This window comes from Rhipicephalus sanguineus, chromosome 10 (genome assembly GCF_013339695.2).
Source record: "Rhipicephalus sanguineus isolate Rsan-2018 chromosome 10, BIME_Rsan_1.4, whole genome shotgun sequence".
NCBI classification, from domain to species: Eukaryota; Metazoa; Arthropoda; class Arachnida; order Ixodida; family Ixodidae; genus Rhipicephalus; species Rhipicephalus sanguineus.
In genome coordinates this window covers 128227041-128244453 of record NC_051185.1, presented here as the reverse complement: position 1 = coordinate 128244453, position 17413 = coordinate 128227041, and the positions used below count along the sequence as shown (strand labels likewise).

At 47.5% G+C, this 17413-nt stretch overlaps 1 protein-coding gene across 1 annotated transcript in view; it reads left to right on the top strand.

The window, feature by feature from the left end:
* LOC119372442 (luciferin 4-monooxygenase) overlaps positions 1 to 17413 on the top strand; it is a 151048-nt gene that overhangs the window by 95905 nt on the left and 37730 nt on the right. Inside the window, exon 8 of the mRNA XM_037642923.2 lies at positions 9748 to 9848. Coding sequence (XP_037498851.1) covers positions 9748 to 9848 — 101 coding nt within the window. The remainder of the gene's footprint in view (positions 1 to 9747; positions 9849 to 17413) is intronic.

The following is a 17413-nucleotide window of genomic DNA, read 5'->3' as shown; positions in this document are numbered from 1 at the left end:
CACTCTTGGTATGATGATTGATGGGGCGTTACACGGAAGATTCATGGTTTACCGACGATTTCCTCCGGAGCTTCGCCCCACTCATCATCATTCACCACGTGGATATGCTGTGATTTTTTTTTATTTAGCTGGCACCTCTAGTAAGCAGAAAAACACGAATACTTATTTCATAAAAACAATATTAATGAGAAATAAAAGACAATAATACCAAGGGATTGTCTGTTAGCTCTCATTATTATTGAGCCCAGTCAAAAAAATTCAAGTGGTCCACTTGAAAAATACCTATTGGCACCAACTGGTTTTCAACCAATTGGAATTTCGCCACCCATTAGAACGTACCAATTACATGCAATTGGTAAACCATTTGGGTAGAGCTAGAGGTAATTGGTTGACCAGTTTATATATATATAGACTGGGGTCGAATTGGTCAACCACTTGAACACGCATGGTCATCCAATTGAAGCTAACTGGTGGCCAAATGGGTAACCAGTTAAAGTGAACTGGTGTTCAACTGGTAATCCAGTTAATCGTAAATGGTCACCCAATTGAAACTAGGTGGTGTTTAATTGGTTAAACAATTGAATAGATGTGGTCATCCAATTGAAGCTAGCTGGTGGACAAATGGGTAAGCAGTTAAAGTGAACTGGTGTTCAACAGGTAATCCAGTTAATCGTAAATGGCCACCCAACTGAAACTAGGTGGCGTTTATGTGTTTAACGAATTGAATAGATGTGGTCATCCAATTGAACCTAGCTGGTGCACAAATGGGTAACCAGTTAAAGTGAACTGGTGCTCGAATGTTAATCCAGTTAATCGTAAATGGTCACCCAATTGACACTAGGTGGTGTTTAATAGGTTAACCAACTGAATAAAAGGGGTGATCCAATTGAAGCTAGCTGGTGCACAGATGGGTAACCCGTTAAAGTGAACTGGTGTTCAACTGGTAATCCAGTTAATCGTAAATGGTCACCCAATTGAAACTAGGTGGTGTTTAATTGGTTAACCAATTGAATAGATGTGGTCATCCAATTGAAGCTAGCTGGTGGACAAATGGGTAAGCAGTTAAAGTGAACTGGTGTTCAACAGGTAATCCAGTTAATCGTAAATGGCCACCCAATTGACACTAGGTGGTGTTTAATTGGTTAACCAACTGAATAGATGGGGTCATCCAATTGAAGCTAGCTGGTGCACAAATGGGTAACCAGGTAAAGTGAACTGGTGTTCAACTGGTAATCCAGTTAATCGTAAATGGTCACCCAATTGACACTAGGTGGTGTTTAATAGGTTAACCAACTGAATAAAAGGGGTGATCCAATTGAAGCTAGCTGGTGCACAGATGGGTAACCCGTTAAAGTGAACTGGTGTTCAACTGGTAATCCAGGTAATCGTAAATGGTCACCCAATGGAAACTAGGTGGTGTTCAATTTGTTAACCGACTGAATACATGGGGTCATCCAATTGAAGCTAACTCTTGTCCAAATGGGTAACCAGTTAAAGTGAACTGGTGTTCAACTGGAAATCCAGTTAATCGTAAATAGTCACCCAAGTGAAAAGAGGTGGTGTTCAACAAGAGCCTTTATTACACAACATTTGTTTGGTGAAAACATCTCATACAGAGGGGGGTTTCATAGTACAGCTCAACAATTCCTACTACCAAAGGTATTCGTTGTCAAACTGTTGCCCGATCTGCTTAAGCTTCAGGAAACGAGGTCGCAGATATATTCTCGTTGCTTAGGGTTCTTTCTTTGTTCCGCGTTGCGTCAGCAATCAAACATGCTGCGTGAAAGAAAAATATGTCAACACTGTGAGGAAAATGAGCTTCATGGCTGTAGTAGAGAGCTTAACACACTTGTCTAAAATGCTGCAACGGCACGCTCCAGCACGAGCAGATTGAGATAGACCATGTTCGAGCATTCACCCTAAGCGGTCATGCATGCAAACGTCGTCACTGCAGTCCGGAGTGCGCCGTTCGAGTGTTCTAGACAAGTGTGTTCACCTCTGCACGCAGAATGAAAATGTTCAAGAAGGTGGTATGCTGAGCCAGTTGGTGCAACATATTGTAGATTGTATGAGCGGAAAACAGCAGAAGTAGAAGGAAAGAACTTGACAGGACAGACGCTCCAACTTACTACTGCAGTTTATTGGAAATTTTCTCACAAGTGCAGCCACCTTACCACAAGAAAGACAAGGCCAACAGGAAAGTTACTTATCCGAACTGTGCCCTAAATTTAACTATTTAGAAAGCCTATTTCTTTATCATTCAGCACTACCGAGGAACCACTGATGCACGTGGTTGAATTTGCTTTAATCTGTACAGCTTCCGTGACCTCCGTGGTCAGTCTGTGTTTTGATTTGCTGAAGAACATTAGTGCTGGTAAACTGCGGATTGCACCCGCAATCTCTGCAGTGCAGAGACAGGAGCATGCCACCTGCGAGAACCTTCCATGACGATGCATGTTCTCCGAGTCTGTCATTTAGACACCGACGCGTCTGGCTGATGCACACTTTTCCACAGCTCTGCGAAACTCTCCACAGGACCTCATCGGTACAAGGAACAAACTGCATCGCACGTGTTTTTGTACAACCTTTCTGGTTCACTTTTCCCTTCCCATGATTTTAACCATGGAGCGCAGCTTGGCCAGTTTGCAGGGGGCTGTGAGCAGGACGTCAACCCCGTCCTTGCGATCAATCTTCTTCAAAGTGTGCGACACAGAATGCACATACGGCATGACCACAGTCTTTTCTCTTTTCCTTTCATACTGGGTGTTGGTAGCATTTGTCCTCTTTAACTTTTTTAACAACGTGCCACCCACTGCAACTAGCAGACTGTCAGGGTAAGCCGAGCTGAGTAGGCGACTTCCTTGCGGAAACTATGCTTTATGTTATGCAGGCATGGCTTCTTCAACGGTGAACTGAGGCTGGAAAGAGCAATTGCTCTTTTTTTTCGAAGTTTGCTGTGATATAAACCTCGGTAACATCTAAAAACTGCAAAGCATCATTGGCTGGTTGTTCATGAGTGAACGATAGTGATTTTTAATTGAGTTGACCGTGTTTTCTGGGAATATTCGCTACGGTCTAAGAAGGGTGGTTACCTTATGATTCATGTCACAGTGAGCGTGTAAAAAAAAACAGACCAATTACTATTTCCTGCCTTAGTTCACCGTTGAAGAAGCCTTGTCTCCATAACATAGAGCATAGCTTCCGCAAGCTAGCCTTCCTAAGCTCGGATTACCCTGAGAGTCTGCTAGTTGCAGTGGGCGGCACATTGTTAAAGTTGAAGAGGACAAATGCTACCAACACGCTGGATAAAAGGAAAACAGAAAAAGATTGTGGTCATGCCGTATGTGAAGTCTGTGTGGCACAATTTGAAAAATCTTGGTCGCAAGCGCGTGGTTGACGTCGTGCTCACAGCCCCCTGCAAACTTGCCAAGCTGTGCTCCATGGTTAAAAATCATGGGAAGGCAATAGTGAACCAGGAAGGTTGCACAAGAACACGCGCCATGCACTTTGTTCCCTGTACTGTTGAGGTCGTGTACATAGTCTCGTTGAGCTGCACATCGCCCAGACGGGTGATGTACACTGTATTTTTTCTGTCTAAATGACAGACTCAGAGAACATGCATCGTCATGGAAGATTCTCGCAGGTGGCACGCACCTGTGTCTGCACTGCAGAGATTGCGGGTGCAATCGGAAGTTTACGAGCACTAATTTTCTTAGCAAATCAAAACACAGACTGACCATAGGGTAAGAATGGCAGGCTGGGCTTGTTGGTTTAACACATTTGAAGTTTAAGGCGCGAATAAGACACGGACGAAGATAAGGAACACACACGGAGCGCCACTTCCAACAAAGATTTATTTCCAAAGAGCACAGAACATATTTATACACCACGCGCGCCATCATCGTGCCTCAATGCGCAGTCGCATTCAAGTAGCGTAACTCTTTTGGCGATAATGAAATGGAGGCAACGCTGACGCATAGATCACCTGATTTGATTATTTTTTTGGCCTCAATAATTAGTCGTGCTGATTTATCAGGGGGGGGGGGCTTCGGCCGAATACCACGCAGGCGCTAAAGTCAGGAACGCAATGACAATCTCGGCAGTGTATCGCGAGGTGGCCCTCTCTGCCATTTCTGACGTTGTTATTATGCTGTCTTAGCCTGTCATTGAGGCATTGTTCGGTCTGGCCTACGTAACTTCTACCACACGACAAGGGAATCTCGTAGACTACACCCTTCTGACAGCTTACATACTTGTTCTTGTGGATGATGACTGAGGGGCGCGAGAAAACGGCACACAACGAAAAGAAGTACACGGGACGACGCGCTACTAGCACTGGCAGTTTCCTCAGGCAGGTTGACCGTCTTGAGGAGGCAGGCGACCCACAGCACATTCTGGTGTCTGTGGCGGAGAAGATGTTGAAGAAGTCGCGGAACTGCCACGTAAGTGAAGAGCCGCCCCAGAGCAATGTTAAGCTTGCTGTGATTTCTTATGTACACCGCGTATCCCATAATTTGAAAAAGATTGCCGAACATGTTGATGTAAAGGTGGTCTTCTCTGCCCCGTTAAAACTTTCCAGGCTCTGCAAGATGACTAACCCTTTCCTCAGGAATGCTCCGGCCTGCATTGTGAACCACAAGAACACGTATGTAAGCTGTCAGAAGGGTGTGGTCTACGAGATCCCCTTGTCGTGTGGTAGAAGTTACGTAGGCCAGACCGAACAATGCCTGAATGACAGGCTAAGACAGCATAATAACAACGTCAGAAATGGCAGAGAGGGCCACCTCGCGATACACTGCCGAGAGTGTCATTGCGTTGCTCACTTTAGCGCCTGCGCGGTAGTCGGCCGAAGCCCCGATAAATCAGTACGACTAATTATTGAGGCTAAGAAAATAATCGAATCAGGTGATCTATGCGTCATCGTTGCCTCCATTTCATTATCGGCAAAAGAGTTATGCTACTTGGATGTGACTGCGCATTGAGGCACGATGACGGCGCGCGTCGTGTATAAATACGTTCTGTGCTCTTTGCAAAAAAATGTTTTTTGGAAGTGGCGCTCCGTGTGTGTGTTCCTTATCTTCGTCCGTCTTCACGGAAGCTGACAGATTAAAGCAAACTCAACCACGTACATCACTGTTCTCTTGGTAGCGCTGAATGATAAAGAAATAGGCTTTCTAAATAATTAAAGGGCGGCAGTTCGGATAAGTAAATTTCCTCTTGGCCTTGTCTCTCTCGTGATAAGGTGTCTGCACTCGTGCGATTCCGTGCTTTCGTAAGAAAAATTTCCAATAAACTGCAGCAGTAAGTTGAGCGTCTGTCCTGTCAAGTTCTCTCCTATTCCTGCTGTTTTCCGCTCATACAATCTACAAGATGAAAATGTTAGCGATGTAACAAGACTTGCCGCGTACAGTAGCTCCCACACGTCATGCTTGATGCACCCGTGTACCATGTCCGCTGCAGTCGCGAGCCAACACTAGTTAGGGTAACGAACGAAATGTGCAAAAGCTGCTAATATTGCAACATTTGCAGAATTTCAAGTAAAATACTTACCTCGCATGTAAAGAAATCTGGCTGAATCCACGGACCGTGCCAACATGAATATTTCAAAGACGTCGGATATAAAATAGGATGGTAAACTGGTGACCTGTGGCATGATGTGTTCACAAAAAAGCGCCGTGAGCGCGGTCCGACCGCGGTGACCATGCATATGGCACTTACCGCAACGCACGCAGTTCTAAGAAAATTAAATTTTAAGAATAATGCTGTTGTCAACAAACAGTACAAAATTTTGTAAGCAGGAATTGTTTTTTTCATTTTAGAGCTTACTTTCACCTTATCTTACCACTTCAAGTGCAGCTTTTTTGGAAGTGTTGTTAGTACGAAACCAACGCTTGTTCATGTTTTCTGTCCATGTTCTCGAGTTCTCGTGTGAGCGAAGTGCGGCTGCTGTTCGCAAACTTCGCATTGTTGTAAAGTGGCTAGGCTTGTAGGTGGTATTCAATTGGTTAACCAATTCAATAGATGTGGTCATTCAGTTGAAGCTAACGGGTTTCCAAATGGTTAACCAGTTGGTCACATATGGTCATCGAAATATTAATATCTGGGGTTTAACGTCCCAACAGCACGATATGATTATGAGAGACGCCGCAGTGGAGGGATCCGGAAATTTCGACTACCTGGGGTTCTTTAACGCGCACCTAAATCTAAGTACACGGGCCTCAAACGTTCTCGCCTTCATCGAAAGAAATGCAGCCGCCGCGGCCGGGATTCGATCCCGCGACCTTCGGATCAGCAGTCGAGCGCCATAACCACTAGACCACCGTGGCGGGGATGGTCATCCAGTTAAAGCTAACTGGTGCTAAACCGGTCAGCCAGTGAATATGAACTGTTTTTCAAGTGGTTAACCGGCTGAATGCATATGGTCATGCAATTTATTATATATATATATATATATATATATATATATATATATATATATATATATATATATATATATATATATATATATATATATATATATATATATATATATATATATTGTCACGTTATTACGAACGGTACAGAACCTCTGTCTGTCGGGGCACCAGGACGTCGAGCTGAACCGACACAGAAACACGACCTCTTCGTCTTTTCCACTTCCTCCTCCTCTCGTTGGTTTTACAGTGGCACATACACACAGTAGAACAGCGCAATGTCATCCCATGCTCGTGGCATTACTCCCCTTCCAAAAAAAAAAGCCATCGTCCCGATGCTTAATGGTGAATAAAACAGAAAATAATCGCACACGCACACTATATATATATATATATATATATATATATATATATATATATATATATATATATATATATATATATATATATATATATATATATATATATATGTATGTAAATATATAAAGCCTGAATTACCTTTTTTAGGGCTGCCCTGTTAGTTACAAACATATTGCAACAAAATGCTTCAGACAATGGTTCTACTACGATTGGTGGTGCTTTTCCACTTCGAATGTGTACATCCAATCGGACCAACAAGCATTCCAATTGGGAGGCTAGTTGAAACGCACTGTTCCGATGGTTTTCCAATTGGAATTTGTGACACCATTGGACTAACAAGCATTCCACTTGCGAGACCAAATGGCAAACGGTGGACCAATTGAAATGACCACTTGGAACTGTGAGATCCAATTGGCCCTCTCTGTTGAAGTGCAGCATTCCGGTTGGTTTCCAATTCATTCCACGTGGGACCAATTGCTGGGAAGTGGTATGACCAGTTGAACCCATTCACTTTTTTGACTGGGTGTCTAACAAAAAAACGAGCCCTTAAATATCAGCACCTTTCCTTAATTCATAGAAAGTTAGAAACAATCTAATCGGACGTATCGTAAACCAATTTATAACCTTCTCATTGGAATTTTCGCCCTGATTCGTTGCTTCAAGAGTTGCTTGAATAATCATGCCTAATGTATCAATTAACCGGAACCAAAAGTAGTGGGGCTTACTCCATGCAATAACCAGCAGCATGCATTTGGAAGCGTCCTCATGGAGTGCGTCGGCATATTTTTCAACTCTGCCAAGAGTTAGCTGGGCCACCGTGTATACGTAAAGCACTACTTTGGGCTAAAACACGTTGTGCCGTTGAACAGCCAGGAACTTAGGCATTTAGACGATGTTTTGGATGCAGATTCTTATACCTTAAACTGCATATACATGCGCCATGACGAAGCATGGAACTGCTATTCTAATCTAATAAAAAATTACGCTTTGCCTAGACTTTTCATAACTGTAACACAGCACTGTGAGGACAATAGAGGTTGTAGCGTTCACTAACCCGCCACCTACCCAAGCTCGTAGGCGCCTTTCCTAACCATCACACGCCCTTAGCAATGAGAACGATCATAACCTGTCCTTTATTTTATAGTAATAAAATATTTTAAATGCGAAGCATTTCTTAGCGAACCTCTGGCACTTTGAGCGTTTCTATCTACGTATCTATCTATCTATCTATCTATCTATCTATCTAGCCGCCTACGTCTGGGTGCTCTCATGATCGCCTCCTTAACTTGGTGTAGACCAAACTTTGCACGGGAGGGTAAGATGATTTGACGAATATGACTGCCGGGTCATGACATGAATAACGTTATAATCTTGTGGCGTACGTCGTCAAACCCTTTCCACTAGACACGTGTGGCACATACCCGTTTACGACGGGCCGCGGTGTACGGGTATGCGCCACAGGTGATTGACAGTTTATATCTACCCAGGAACGGCGAGAACAAACATTGTAAACTTAAATGCAAGGCGTTAAGGAAAACCAACATCGGCAGTGTTGACGCCACAAATGGAAAGGATGAAAATTACGATCCCAGCAGGAATCGAACCCAAGCATTCTGCGTGGCAATCAGGGTTTCTACCACTGAGCCACGCCAAGTCTATCAATTGGTTTGGAAAAGCAGCCTACGCAGGCGTATACCGGTGCAACTTCAATTGTGGTTGTGATGCTGGCTATGTAATTTTACAAGCAAGCAATAAACACTACATGATACTCCTACGATACAGGCGTCATATCAGATTGACGTCCGTAGTTCCAGTGTTGGCTCCGCTTTTGTAGCAGTCTAATAAACATTACGTTTGTATTCCTATGATTTAGCAAGCTATATTTAAGCATTGCTCGACCCCGGAGGAATACATTAACGAAAGTTACATACGATATCCACATCACCGCACCGTAAAGCGCACTTAGTCCGCCAGAACGACGCAGTGTCCTCTTCATTCCTTACGAGGCTGGGCGATGGTCTCATGCTGACCGAGGATGACGCCAGATTAATTGACAGCCGCTTTGTAGACTATGCTAAATAGGCCACATACGCCCAGGTAGTCTACAAATACGACAAACACCATCCACTGATATTGGTCTACGTAGCACTATCCAGGCCTACGAGCCTCGACGGCCTATACCTCACAACGCGACGGGTGGCTTCAGGTTCCGACATGTCGCCGGCTCTGTCGACAGACAATTTGTCGACGAAATGACTGAGGCATCCACGAATTCCAACAGCTCTACTATACCACATACTTCACTACAAGTGGACCCCTCGTCACCACGATCACGACCGGATCCTATAACAAGTCGTGACCAGCTGCTGGTGCTCAGTGACCACGGTGATGATGCCCTTGTTCAAGAACTCTCAAGTACTTCTTGCGCACATGCACACGGGTTGGTGAAACGTGCGTGCGTTCTCGGGACACGTATAAGCACTACATATCAGCTTACCGCTTCTGGTGTTGGTAATATCCACGTTGACATTGGCAGCGTTACCCAACCGTAAAGAACTGGTTATATAACACATATGCGGCTCTTCAACATATATAAGTGTGCGTATAAAATTTGTACAAATATTTAGGGCCATTTTGTAACGTGTCGCTCAGTAAAAAAAGAATACGCCACAGTCACCTACACGCCGTATGCTTCGCATAACATCGACTCCCACGATACGTGGGATCTGCCGAATTTTTCTATTGACCGATGACACAGGGTAGTAGATACTGCATTTACAACCCTTCTTATGTGCGTTGTATGTATTGACAATGTGTATGTTACCACATTCAGGTCTAATCAAAAGCAACGGTGCTGCCTTGTCACCCAATATAAATTTCCAACTCGCCTAGTATTCAGTACTTTTGAGGCACAGGAGCAGTTGCTAAGTACGCTTCTTGCTTCCACTTCTACCACATTGCCGGTACTGCGCAGGTTATGGCCTGACGGAAGCTTGCTGTGCCATTGCCCACACCCGAGGACAATGCCATGACTTCAAGACAGCAGGAATTCCCATGCCTCATGTCAACATTAAGGTAACGACTATTGAAAAATATGTTGCTTTCCTAAAAAGCGCAATCACTGCATGCGTGCCTACATATATTTCGACTCATGTTTTAGCAACATTTAAACTAGTGCTACGGGGCCTGCGTGGTGTGTGTGTGTGTGTGTGTGTGTGTGTGTGTGTGTGTGTTGTCACGGGGTCATGACGAAGACACGACCCCGTGACAATAAGAAACTTTATTGGCCGCACTTGTGGCCGGGAAATGAAAATTGAAACTACAGCAACACACGCTGTACACTGATAGCGACGAACTCGGCGTCGACCGTCGACAATCTGAGAAGCGGTGAAGCGAGTCGGCATTTATACATGTTCTGTGGAATATTTCAGCGTTATCGCTGGTTGTCGCGCAAGCTCAATAATAAGCTCGAGTGTTCGTGTCTTGCGCACAATCTTAAAAAAACGATATACAATAATCTCGCTCGAACAATGAGGCGTGGTTTGCGCTGAGCGTTGCCGACAGTCTTTGTGAGCGAAAACCGAATACAGCAAAAGTGATAGTGAGAAACGCACGTGGCAATGCCCCCCTCTGAAAAAGCATCGTCCCAATGCATAAAACAGAACGCGGGAAGGGAGGGGTGGCCAATTCATGCAACAGTAACTAACAATAAAGCAAGAAAGTACAATAAACAACAAGCACAAGCAAGATAGTACAATAAACAATAAACGCAAGCAAGAAAGTGCAGTAATAAAGCAAAAGTGCAGTCCTCAGATTCACTAACGCGCTTAATATGGCTTGAAGCGCACGACGTGGAAGACTTCAGGTCGCGCACGGCGCCGCTGAGAGTTCGCAATACCGCCAGGGACAACCTCGCAGTCGAGTGCGCCGAGGCGTCGAAGTACCCTGTACGGTCCGAAGTATCGTCGAAGAAGCTTCTCACTAAGTCTCCGTCGGCGTATTGGCGCCCATGTCCATACACGGTCACCGGGTTGGTATTCCATGTGGCGTCGTCGAAGGTTGTAGCGGCGGCTGTCAGTCGTCTGCTGGTTCCTGATCCGTAGGCGGGCGAGCTGTCGTGCTTCTTCGGCTCGCTGTAGGTAGGTGGTCACGTCGATGTTTTCCTCGTCGGTCACGTTTGGTAACATGGCGTCGAGCGTCGTTGCCGGACTCCGCCCGTAGACCAACTTGTATGGCGTCATCTGCGTCGTTTCTTGTATGGCCGTGTTGTACTTGTGTTGTACACGAAGGCCACGTACGGTAGGATGGCGTCCCACGTCTTGTGTTTGAGGTCGACGTACATGGCCAGCATGTCAGCGATGGTCTTATTAGGGGCGAAGCTCCTTAAAGCGGCACCCGTTCGTCCCCGTCGTAGTGCGTAACCAGTCTTAACGCTAGTACAAGATCTTGACGTCCAAGGTGGTGCCGGTGGGAGATTTCGCCTGTGCGTTGTTGAACAATAAAAAATTCGCAGCGTGCGCGTTAACTAAAAGCCGAATTATTCTGTCTCTCATTCCCCATTAGCAGCCATTGGCATGTTCCAGTAGGAAACGTTAGTAGAAGTAGAAGTGTAAGTGTTAGCTAAAAGCCGACTTCTTCTGTCTCTCATTCCCATAAGCAGCCATTGTTTACCTCCAAGGTAGTGCCTGGGGACATTTCTCCTGTGCGTGATTAAACAATAAAAATTTTGTTCCAAACGCCGTTGATTTATTAAATAAACCAACGAAAGACGCCAGATGTTTTCTAAAAGCAAAACGAAAAGACGCCAGATGTTTCTAAAGCAAAACGAAAAGACGCCAGCTGCTTAACGAAAGACGCCAGATGTTTTTCCCTCCTACGCCCACTCATCATCATTCACTCCGTGGATACGCTGTGATTTTTTTAGACGCTCGGTCCCGTTGGGCTGTGGGTGGTACGCGGTGGTCCGGCGGTGGCTTGTGTGGCTGTATTCCAAGATCGCCTCAGTTAGGTCAGCCGTAAACTCCGTACCTTTGTCAGTGATGAGAACCTCTGGGGCGCCGTGTCGATGGACGATGCTCTCAGCAAAGAACTCGGCTACCTCAGCGGCGCTGCCTTTGGGCAGGGCTTTTGTTTCGGCGTAGCGGGTGACGTAGTCGGTATTCACGACGATCCATTTTTTCCGCAAGTCGACGTTGGGAACGACCCCAGGAGGTCCATCCCGATATGCTGGAATGGTCGCCGAGGAGGCTTGATCGGCTGAAGGAAGCCTGCTGGTCTTGTTGTCGGTGTCTTCCGTCGCTGACAGGCTCGTAACGTGCTTATGTAGCGAGTGACGTCGGCGACAAGGCGCGGCCAGTAGTACTTTTCCTGTACTCGTGCGAGCGTGCGGGAAAGTCAGAGCCGTCCAGCCATCGGGTCGTCGTGCAGGGCATGCAGAATTTCTGGTCGCAGTCCCGAAGGTACAATGATAAGGTACCTGGCTCGGACCGGAGAGAAGTTCTTCTTTACGAGGACGTTGTTTTTCAAGGAAAATGATGCCAATCCTCGCCTGAATACTTTTGGGACAACGATGGTCCTGCCCTCCAGGTATTCCACTAGATCCTTCAGTTCCGGGTCAGCTCGCTGTCGTTCGGCGAAGTCGTCGGCACTTATGGCTCCCAAGAAGCTGTCATCATCCTGGTCATCGGGTGGTGGTGGGTCGACGGGCACGAGACAAGCCGTCAGCGTCGGAGTGTTTCCTTCCCGACTTGTACACGACGGTAATGTCGAATTCTTGAAGTCTTAGGCTCAACCATGCGTGGAGACCTGAAGGGCCCTTCAAGTTAGGTAGCCAACACAAGGCGTGATGGTCGCTCACAACTTTAAAGGGCCTGCCGTAGAGGTAGGGGCGAAACTTTGACTTAGCCCAGATGATGGCGAGGCACTCCTTTTCAATGCGGAGCATTTCTTAGTCGCACCTGCGGTGTCGGCAACCGTGCACACCCCTACTGCGCATGCTCGGCTCCTCTCGTGCCAGCAGCAAGATTCTCCTCTCCCTCCCTCGCATGCTCGGCTTGTCTCGTGCCGGCAGCAGGCCTCTGCTCTCTCTCTCTCTCTCTCCCTCCTCTCCGTCCCTCCCTCCTCTCGATCGAACGCGGGCGGTGTGTATATAAGCGGCGGAGCGCGCGTTCGGAATTTAGTCAAGGGCGTCTTTACTTGGCTTTCGCTTGACTTGACGCTTTGCTTGACTCGAGGAGATGCGATGGAAGCAACAGTACCTCCAACCAGCGTCCCACCACTCGTTGAAGGTAACGTTACCTCGCCCTCACCGTCGTCGGCGTCAACAACAGCAAGCAACGCAGAAGACAAGGCTGCGAAGAGACGAGCATACGACGCTGAACGCAAGCGTCTGAAGCGAGCTGTGGCCCCGGAACTTGGTGCACGAGAAGCTGCTGCAAGACGGCAACGACGGGCTGCGGATCCTTCACTCGGGGAACGAGAAGCAGCTGCGAAATGACAACGACGGGCTGTGGATCCTGAACGTCCTGCTCGAGAAGCAGCAACTATTCGTGAACGTCGAGCAGCGGATCCATCACTCGGGCAGCGCGACGCTTCTGCGAAACCCAATTACGCAACATTCATGCGATACCCCCCCCCCCCCCACTCTGCGACGCATTTACTAGAGTTCCCCCGTGGGAAGATGCGGCCGACATTTTTTTCTGTTGTGGAATAGTTGGCCTCTGCCTTAGACAGCGACCGGCTAGCATAACTGATAATCCTTTCCAGTACGTCCGTCCGCTGCACAAGGACGGCGACGAGTTCTACGCTGCTTGCATCGGTGTGAATCTCCGTATCGGCGTATTTGTCGAAATGCGCAAGTATCGGAGGCGTCTGCAGGCGTCGTTTCAGTTCATGAAATGCTGCGACTTGCACTGTTTGCCACTTGAATTCCACGTCGGTCTTCGTGAGCTGCGTTAGTGGCTCGGCGATCCGTGTAAAGTCTTTGACAAAGCGTCTGTAATAGGCGCACAAGCCGAAACGATCTACAATAATCGCGAAGCTTCTCGAACACTGAGGCGCGGTTTGCGCTGAGCGTTACTGACGGTCTTTGTGGGCGAAAACCGAATACAGCAAAAGCGATAATAATAAACGCACGTGGCAACATATATATATTGTAATGAAGAAACAGAGAAACAAGAGACAACGGCTGTTCGTGGGCCGGCTGTTCTTATTCTGACTTCTTCTGTCTCTTCTACGCACAAGCCGATTGCGCGCCCGTGCCCTGTGCCGTTCTTCATCATTACACTCGGCCACGCTGCAAGTATGGCATCCTGTCAACAATTTTTAACGCGATAGCGTTAAAGAGCTCGTATCGCAGAAATTCCGCCGTCGGCGTCGGCACCGTTGGTTGTGAGCGAAAAATCATCATCTTGTCCGTGACCGAAAAATCGAAAAAGCTGCAAATAAAATAATAAATATGTTGGGTCCGAGTGAGAATCGAACCCAGGCCGTCTGCGTGGCAAGCAGGTGTTCTACCACACAGCCACGCCTCTCCTTGGAGCTGCGCTGAAAGTAACTTTGATGCTTCCCAAAAATACGCGTCCTGTATACAGGTGTCACAGTACGAGATGTAATATGGCAGTAATATTGCGTGGTACAAGCGTACATTGCCATCGGGCATCACATCACGTCAATATCATAACGACTTCGTGGTTTAAAGACAGCCACCCATTACAAAAGGCACACACATTACTGCGCGTATTTCCTTAAGACCCCGTAGTGGGTGCATCGCAGCTTCGAAAAAGGTTCTCGCGCATAATTGTTCCTGGTTTAAAGCATGCTACCCATTACAAAAGGCACACACCTTATTGCGCGCATTCTGTTAAACACTCGTAGTGTGCGAAGTGCGCACTAGGGGCAGGATATTGCTATCGCGTTCAACTCTTAAAGGCGAAGCTTAAGCGTCCCCCAATTTTTTTTGCATTTGCAGCACTACTGTCAGGACTCAGTGGTCGGTCTTTCCAACGTTGCTCTCTGTCTGGACATTCTTTCAAAGACAACTCAGGAGGGCGGCATTGGCTGTGCCATAGTGGTCGCTGCACGCTCAGCTGACAATTTTGTTGCAGCAGGTTGGGGCGCTGGTGTCCATCCCGTTTGCGCGCTGGGCAGGCAAATACTTGCGCAGCGAAGAATCCGTACAAGCTTGGACCAGCTGCGCAGCGTGGTCGTGATTCGACGTAGCAGCGTCTGCGTTGCTGTCCCTGCAATCGTTAGTTCTGCGGTAAAAATAACAAAATGTGCTCTCGGGTGTCTGTGTACCGTGTCCGTACACGTGAACGCCCCCGTAGCTTCGTTCCACATCGGAATTCTTGGAGTTTTCCGAAGGCATCTCACTACTTTCTTCTAGCTGGTCGCCGTCCGACCGGTAAGCGGCGGATCCAATGACGGCGAGAGCCAATTCGTCTTGATCCGCGCGGCGCTCAGGTGGTATGCCCGGTGTTAGAGTAGAGCACTTGCCGTCGTCAGCAGACTCGCACGTGGGGCTGCCAGAATGGTCGATACTGGCACCGTTGGCTTGGAGCGCAAGGCTTCCGGAATGGCCGATGCCGGCTACGTCTGCTCGGGTCGCATCGATGGTCTCCGTATTGGCTTCCTTGAGCGAAGCGTTCGCACCCTGGGCCAGTGACTGCCGTGAAGCCAGCAGATGTTTGTCCGACTGGTCACAGAAGGTGTTTTGGGCATAAGCAGTCACTTCGGGTTGTGGTCTGTCGACGTGGGACCTTTGGGCCGATGCGGTACTTGGAGCCAAGCGGCTGAGTTGACTCCAGAAGAATCTACGGTGAGGCGAACTTCGCCAGAGAGGAGGTAGTCAGCCCCTAGTATCAAATCAGCGGTCAGGTCGTCGAAGACGGGAACACCGGCAAGGAACTTGCTCCCGCCTTCGGTTTGGAGGTGCAGGTCTAGCGCCCCGACAGGAAATGCGCAACCACCGACGCCATGCTGGGGTGCCTCAGGCCATGGTTCGAGGATGGCTGAGGCGTGGCGTCGGTGCAGCGCCGTGCGTGCAGCGCAACGTTTGCACAAGAGCCGTAAGCTCGCAGATTCCGAGGACGTGGACCTGTACGGTTAGAAGCGACCGCGTTTGGTGGTGTGTGGCTTGATGTCGTGGATCTGGTGGTGTAACGTCGATCCGGCCACCGCAATTCGGCGGGAGGTCCTTTCTATGCAATGGCGATGAGAAGAACGGGAGTCCGGTGTTCGGTCGTGGGCAGGCTACCAAGCTGCATGTCGATGAGTTGCAGTGTGCAGTTGTAGACTCAAGGAGGTTCAGCGTCATCGGTATGCGTCTGGTTCAACATGCAGTGTCATGGCAAATCCGGCCGAAAACAGCAATGAGCCTGCCACTCCATTCGTTCCAGGAACGTTGCTTGACACTTTCGTACTTGTGCCATGCCTGGGCACCACCACGAAGGCGGTCTATAGCCAACAGCCATTTCTGGTTGTCGTGCCAGGCAAGGCGAGAGCCGAAAGAATTGACGGCCGCAATCCACAGGGCAGCGTCATCCTGGAATCCTCGGAACTCCGGTACTGCCCAAACAGCCGATGATCAAGCGGTAGATGAGAACACGGAGTTGGTTGTCGCCAGGACGTCGAGCTGCTTCTACAATTGCATGAAGGCATGCATGACCTCCACGACTCTGTCGCATGAAGCGCCCGATGAGCAGGACATCACGTCCGCGGAGTATGCGGTGGTCGCAGTACTCACGCCGGCGAGATCCACGGCCAAGGGAGCGTGGACGGCGTCTCTTGGCGGCTCAGATGTTGGTCGAGTCTTTGTTACTCGATCCACGCTTTTGGAGGCGTGAACTGCGTTCCCAGAAAAGAGCCCGTGCGCCGTGAGGTCGTGAACCGGTAGCGCGGCGTCTGTAAACTGAAGTAAAGCCGCCGAGGAGGCCTGGACGCCGTCCCTAGACGTTGTTATCAGCGCCGGCAGGTTGACAGGTACCGAGGAGGCATGGACGTCGTCCCGGAACTGCGCTTGGTGCGGCGGCAGGTAGGCGGGTTCCATGGCCGAGGAAGCGCGGACGGCCTTCCTTGGATAGCGGCTCTGGAACACCGAAGACGCACGAGCACAGGCGGTGTGGGCTTAAGGCTTCATTTTCGACGACTGCGCCATTGTAATGAAGAAACAGAGAAACAAGAGACAACGCCCGTTCGTAGAGTAGAGTAGAGTAGAGTAGAGTAGACCCTGGAAGCTGTGGCTCATACCCACACTGGGGGATTGGCCAAGAACCGGTTAGTTTTTAAAGTAAAAATTGAAATTGAAGTTCAAACTTTGTTTAATTAATACGAAAGAAGTATAAATGAATTAGAGTTAAAATTACACTAATAATAATAATAACAATAATAATAATAATAATAATAATAATAATAATAATAATAATAATTATTATTATTATTATTATTATTATTATTATTATTATTATTATTATTATTATTATTATTATTAATATTATTATAATAATAATAATAATAATAATAATAATATAGCATATAATTGAATCAATAAAACCGATAATTTGGGGGAAATATAGAAATAATATTTTGGAACGGTAAATTTTACAATCTAAATCTTTTTGAACCTTTAATAAACTCCTGGA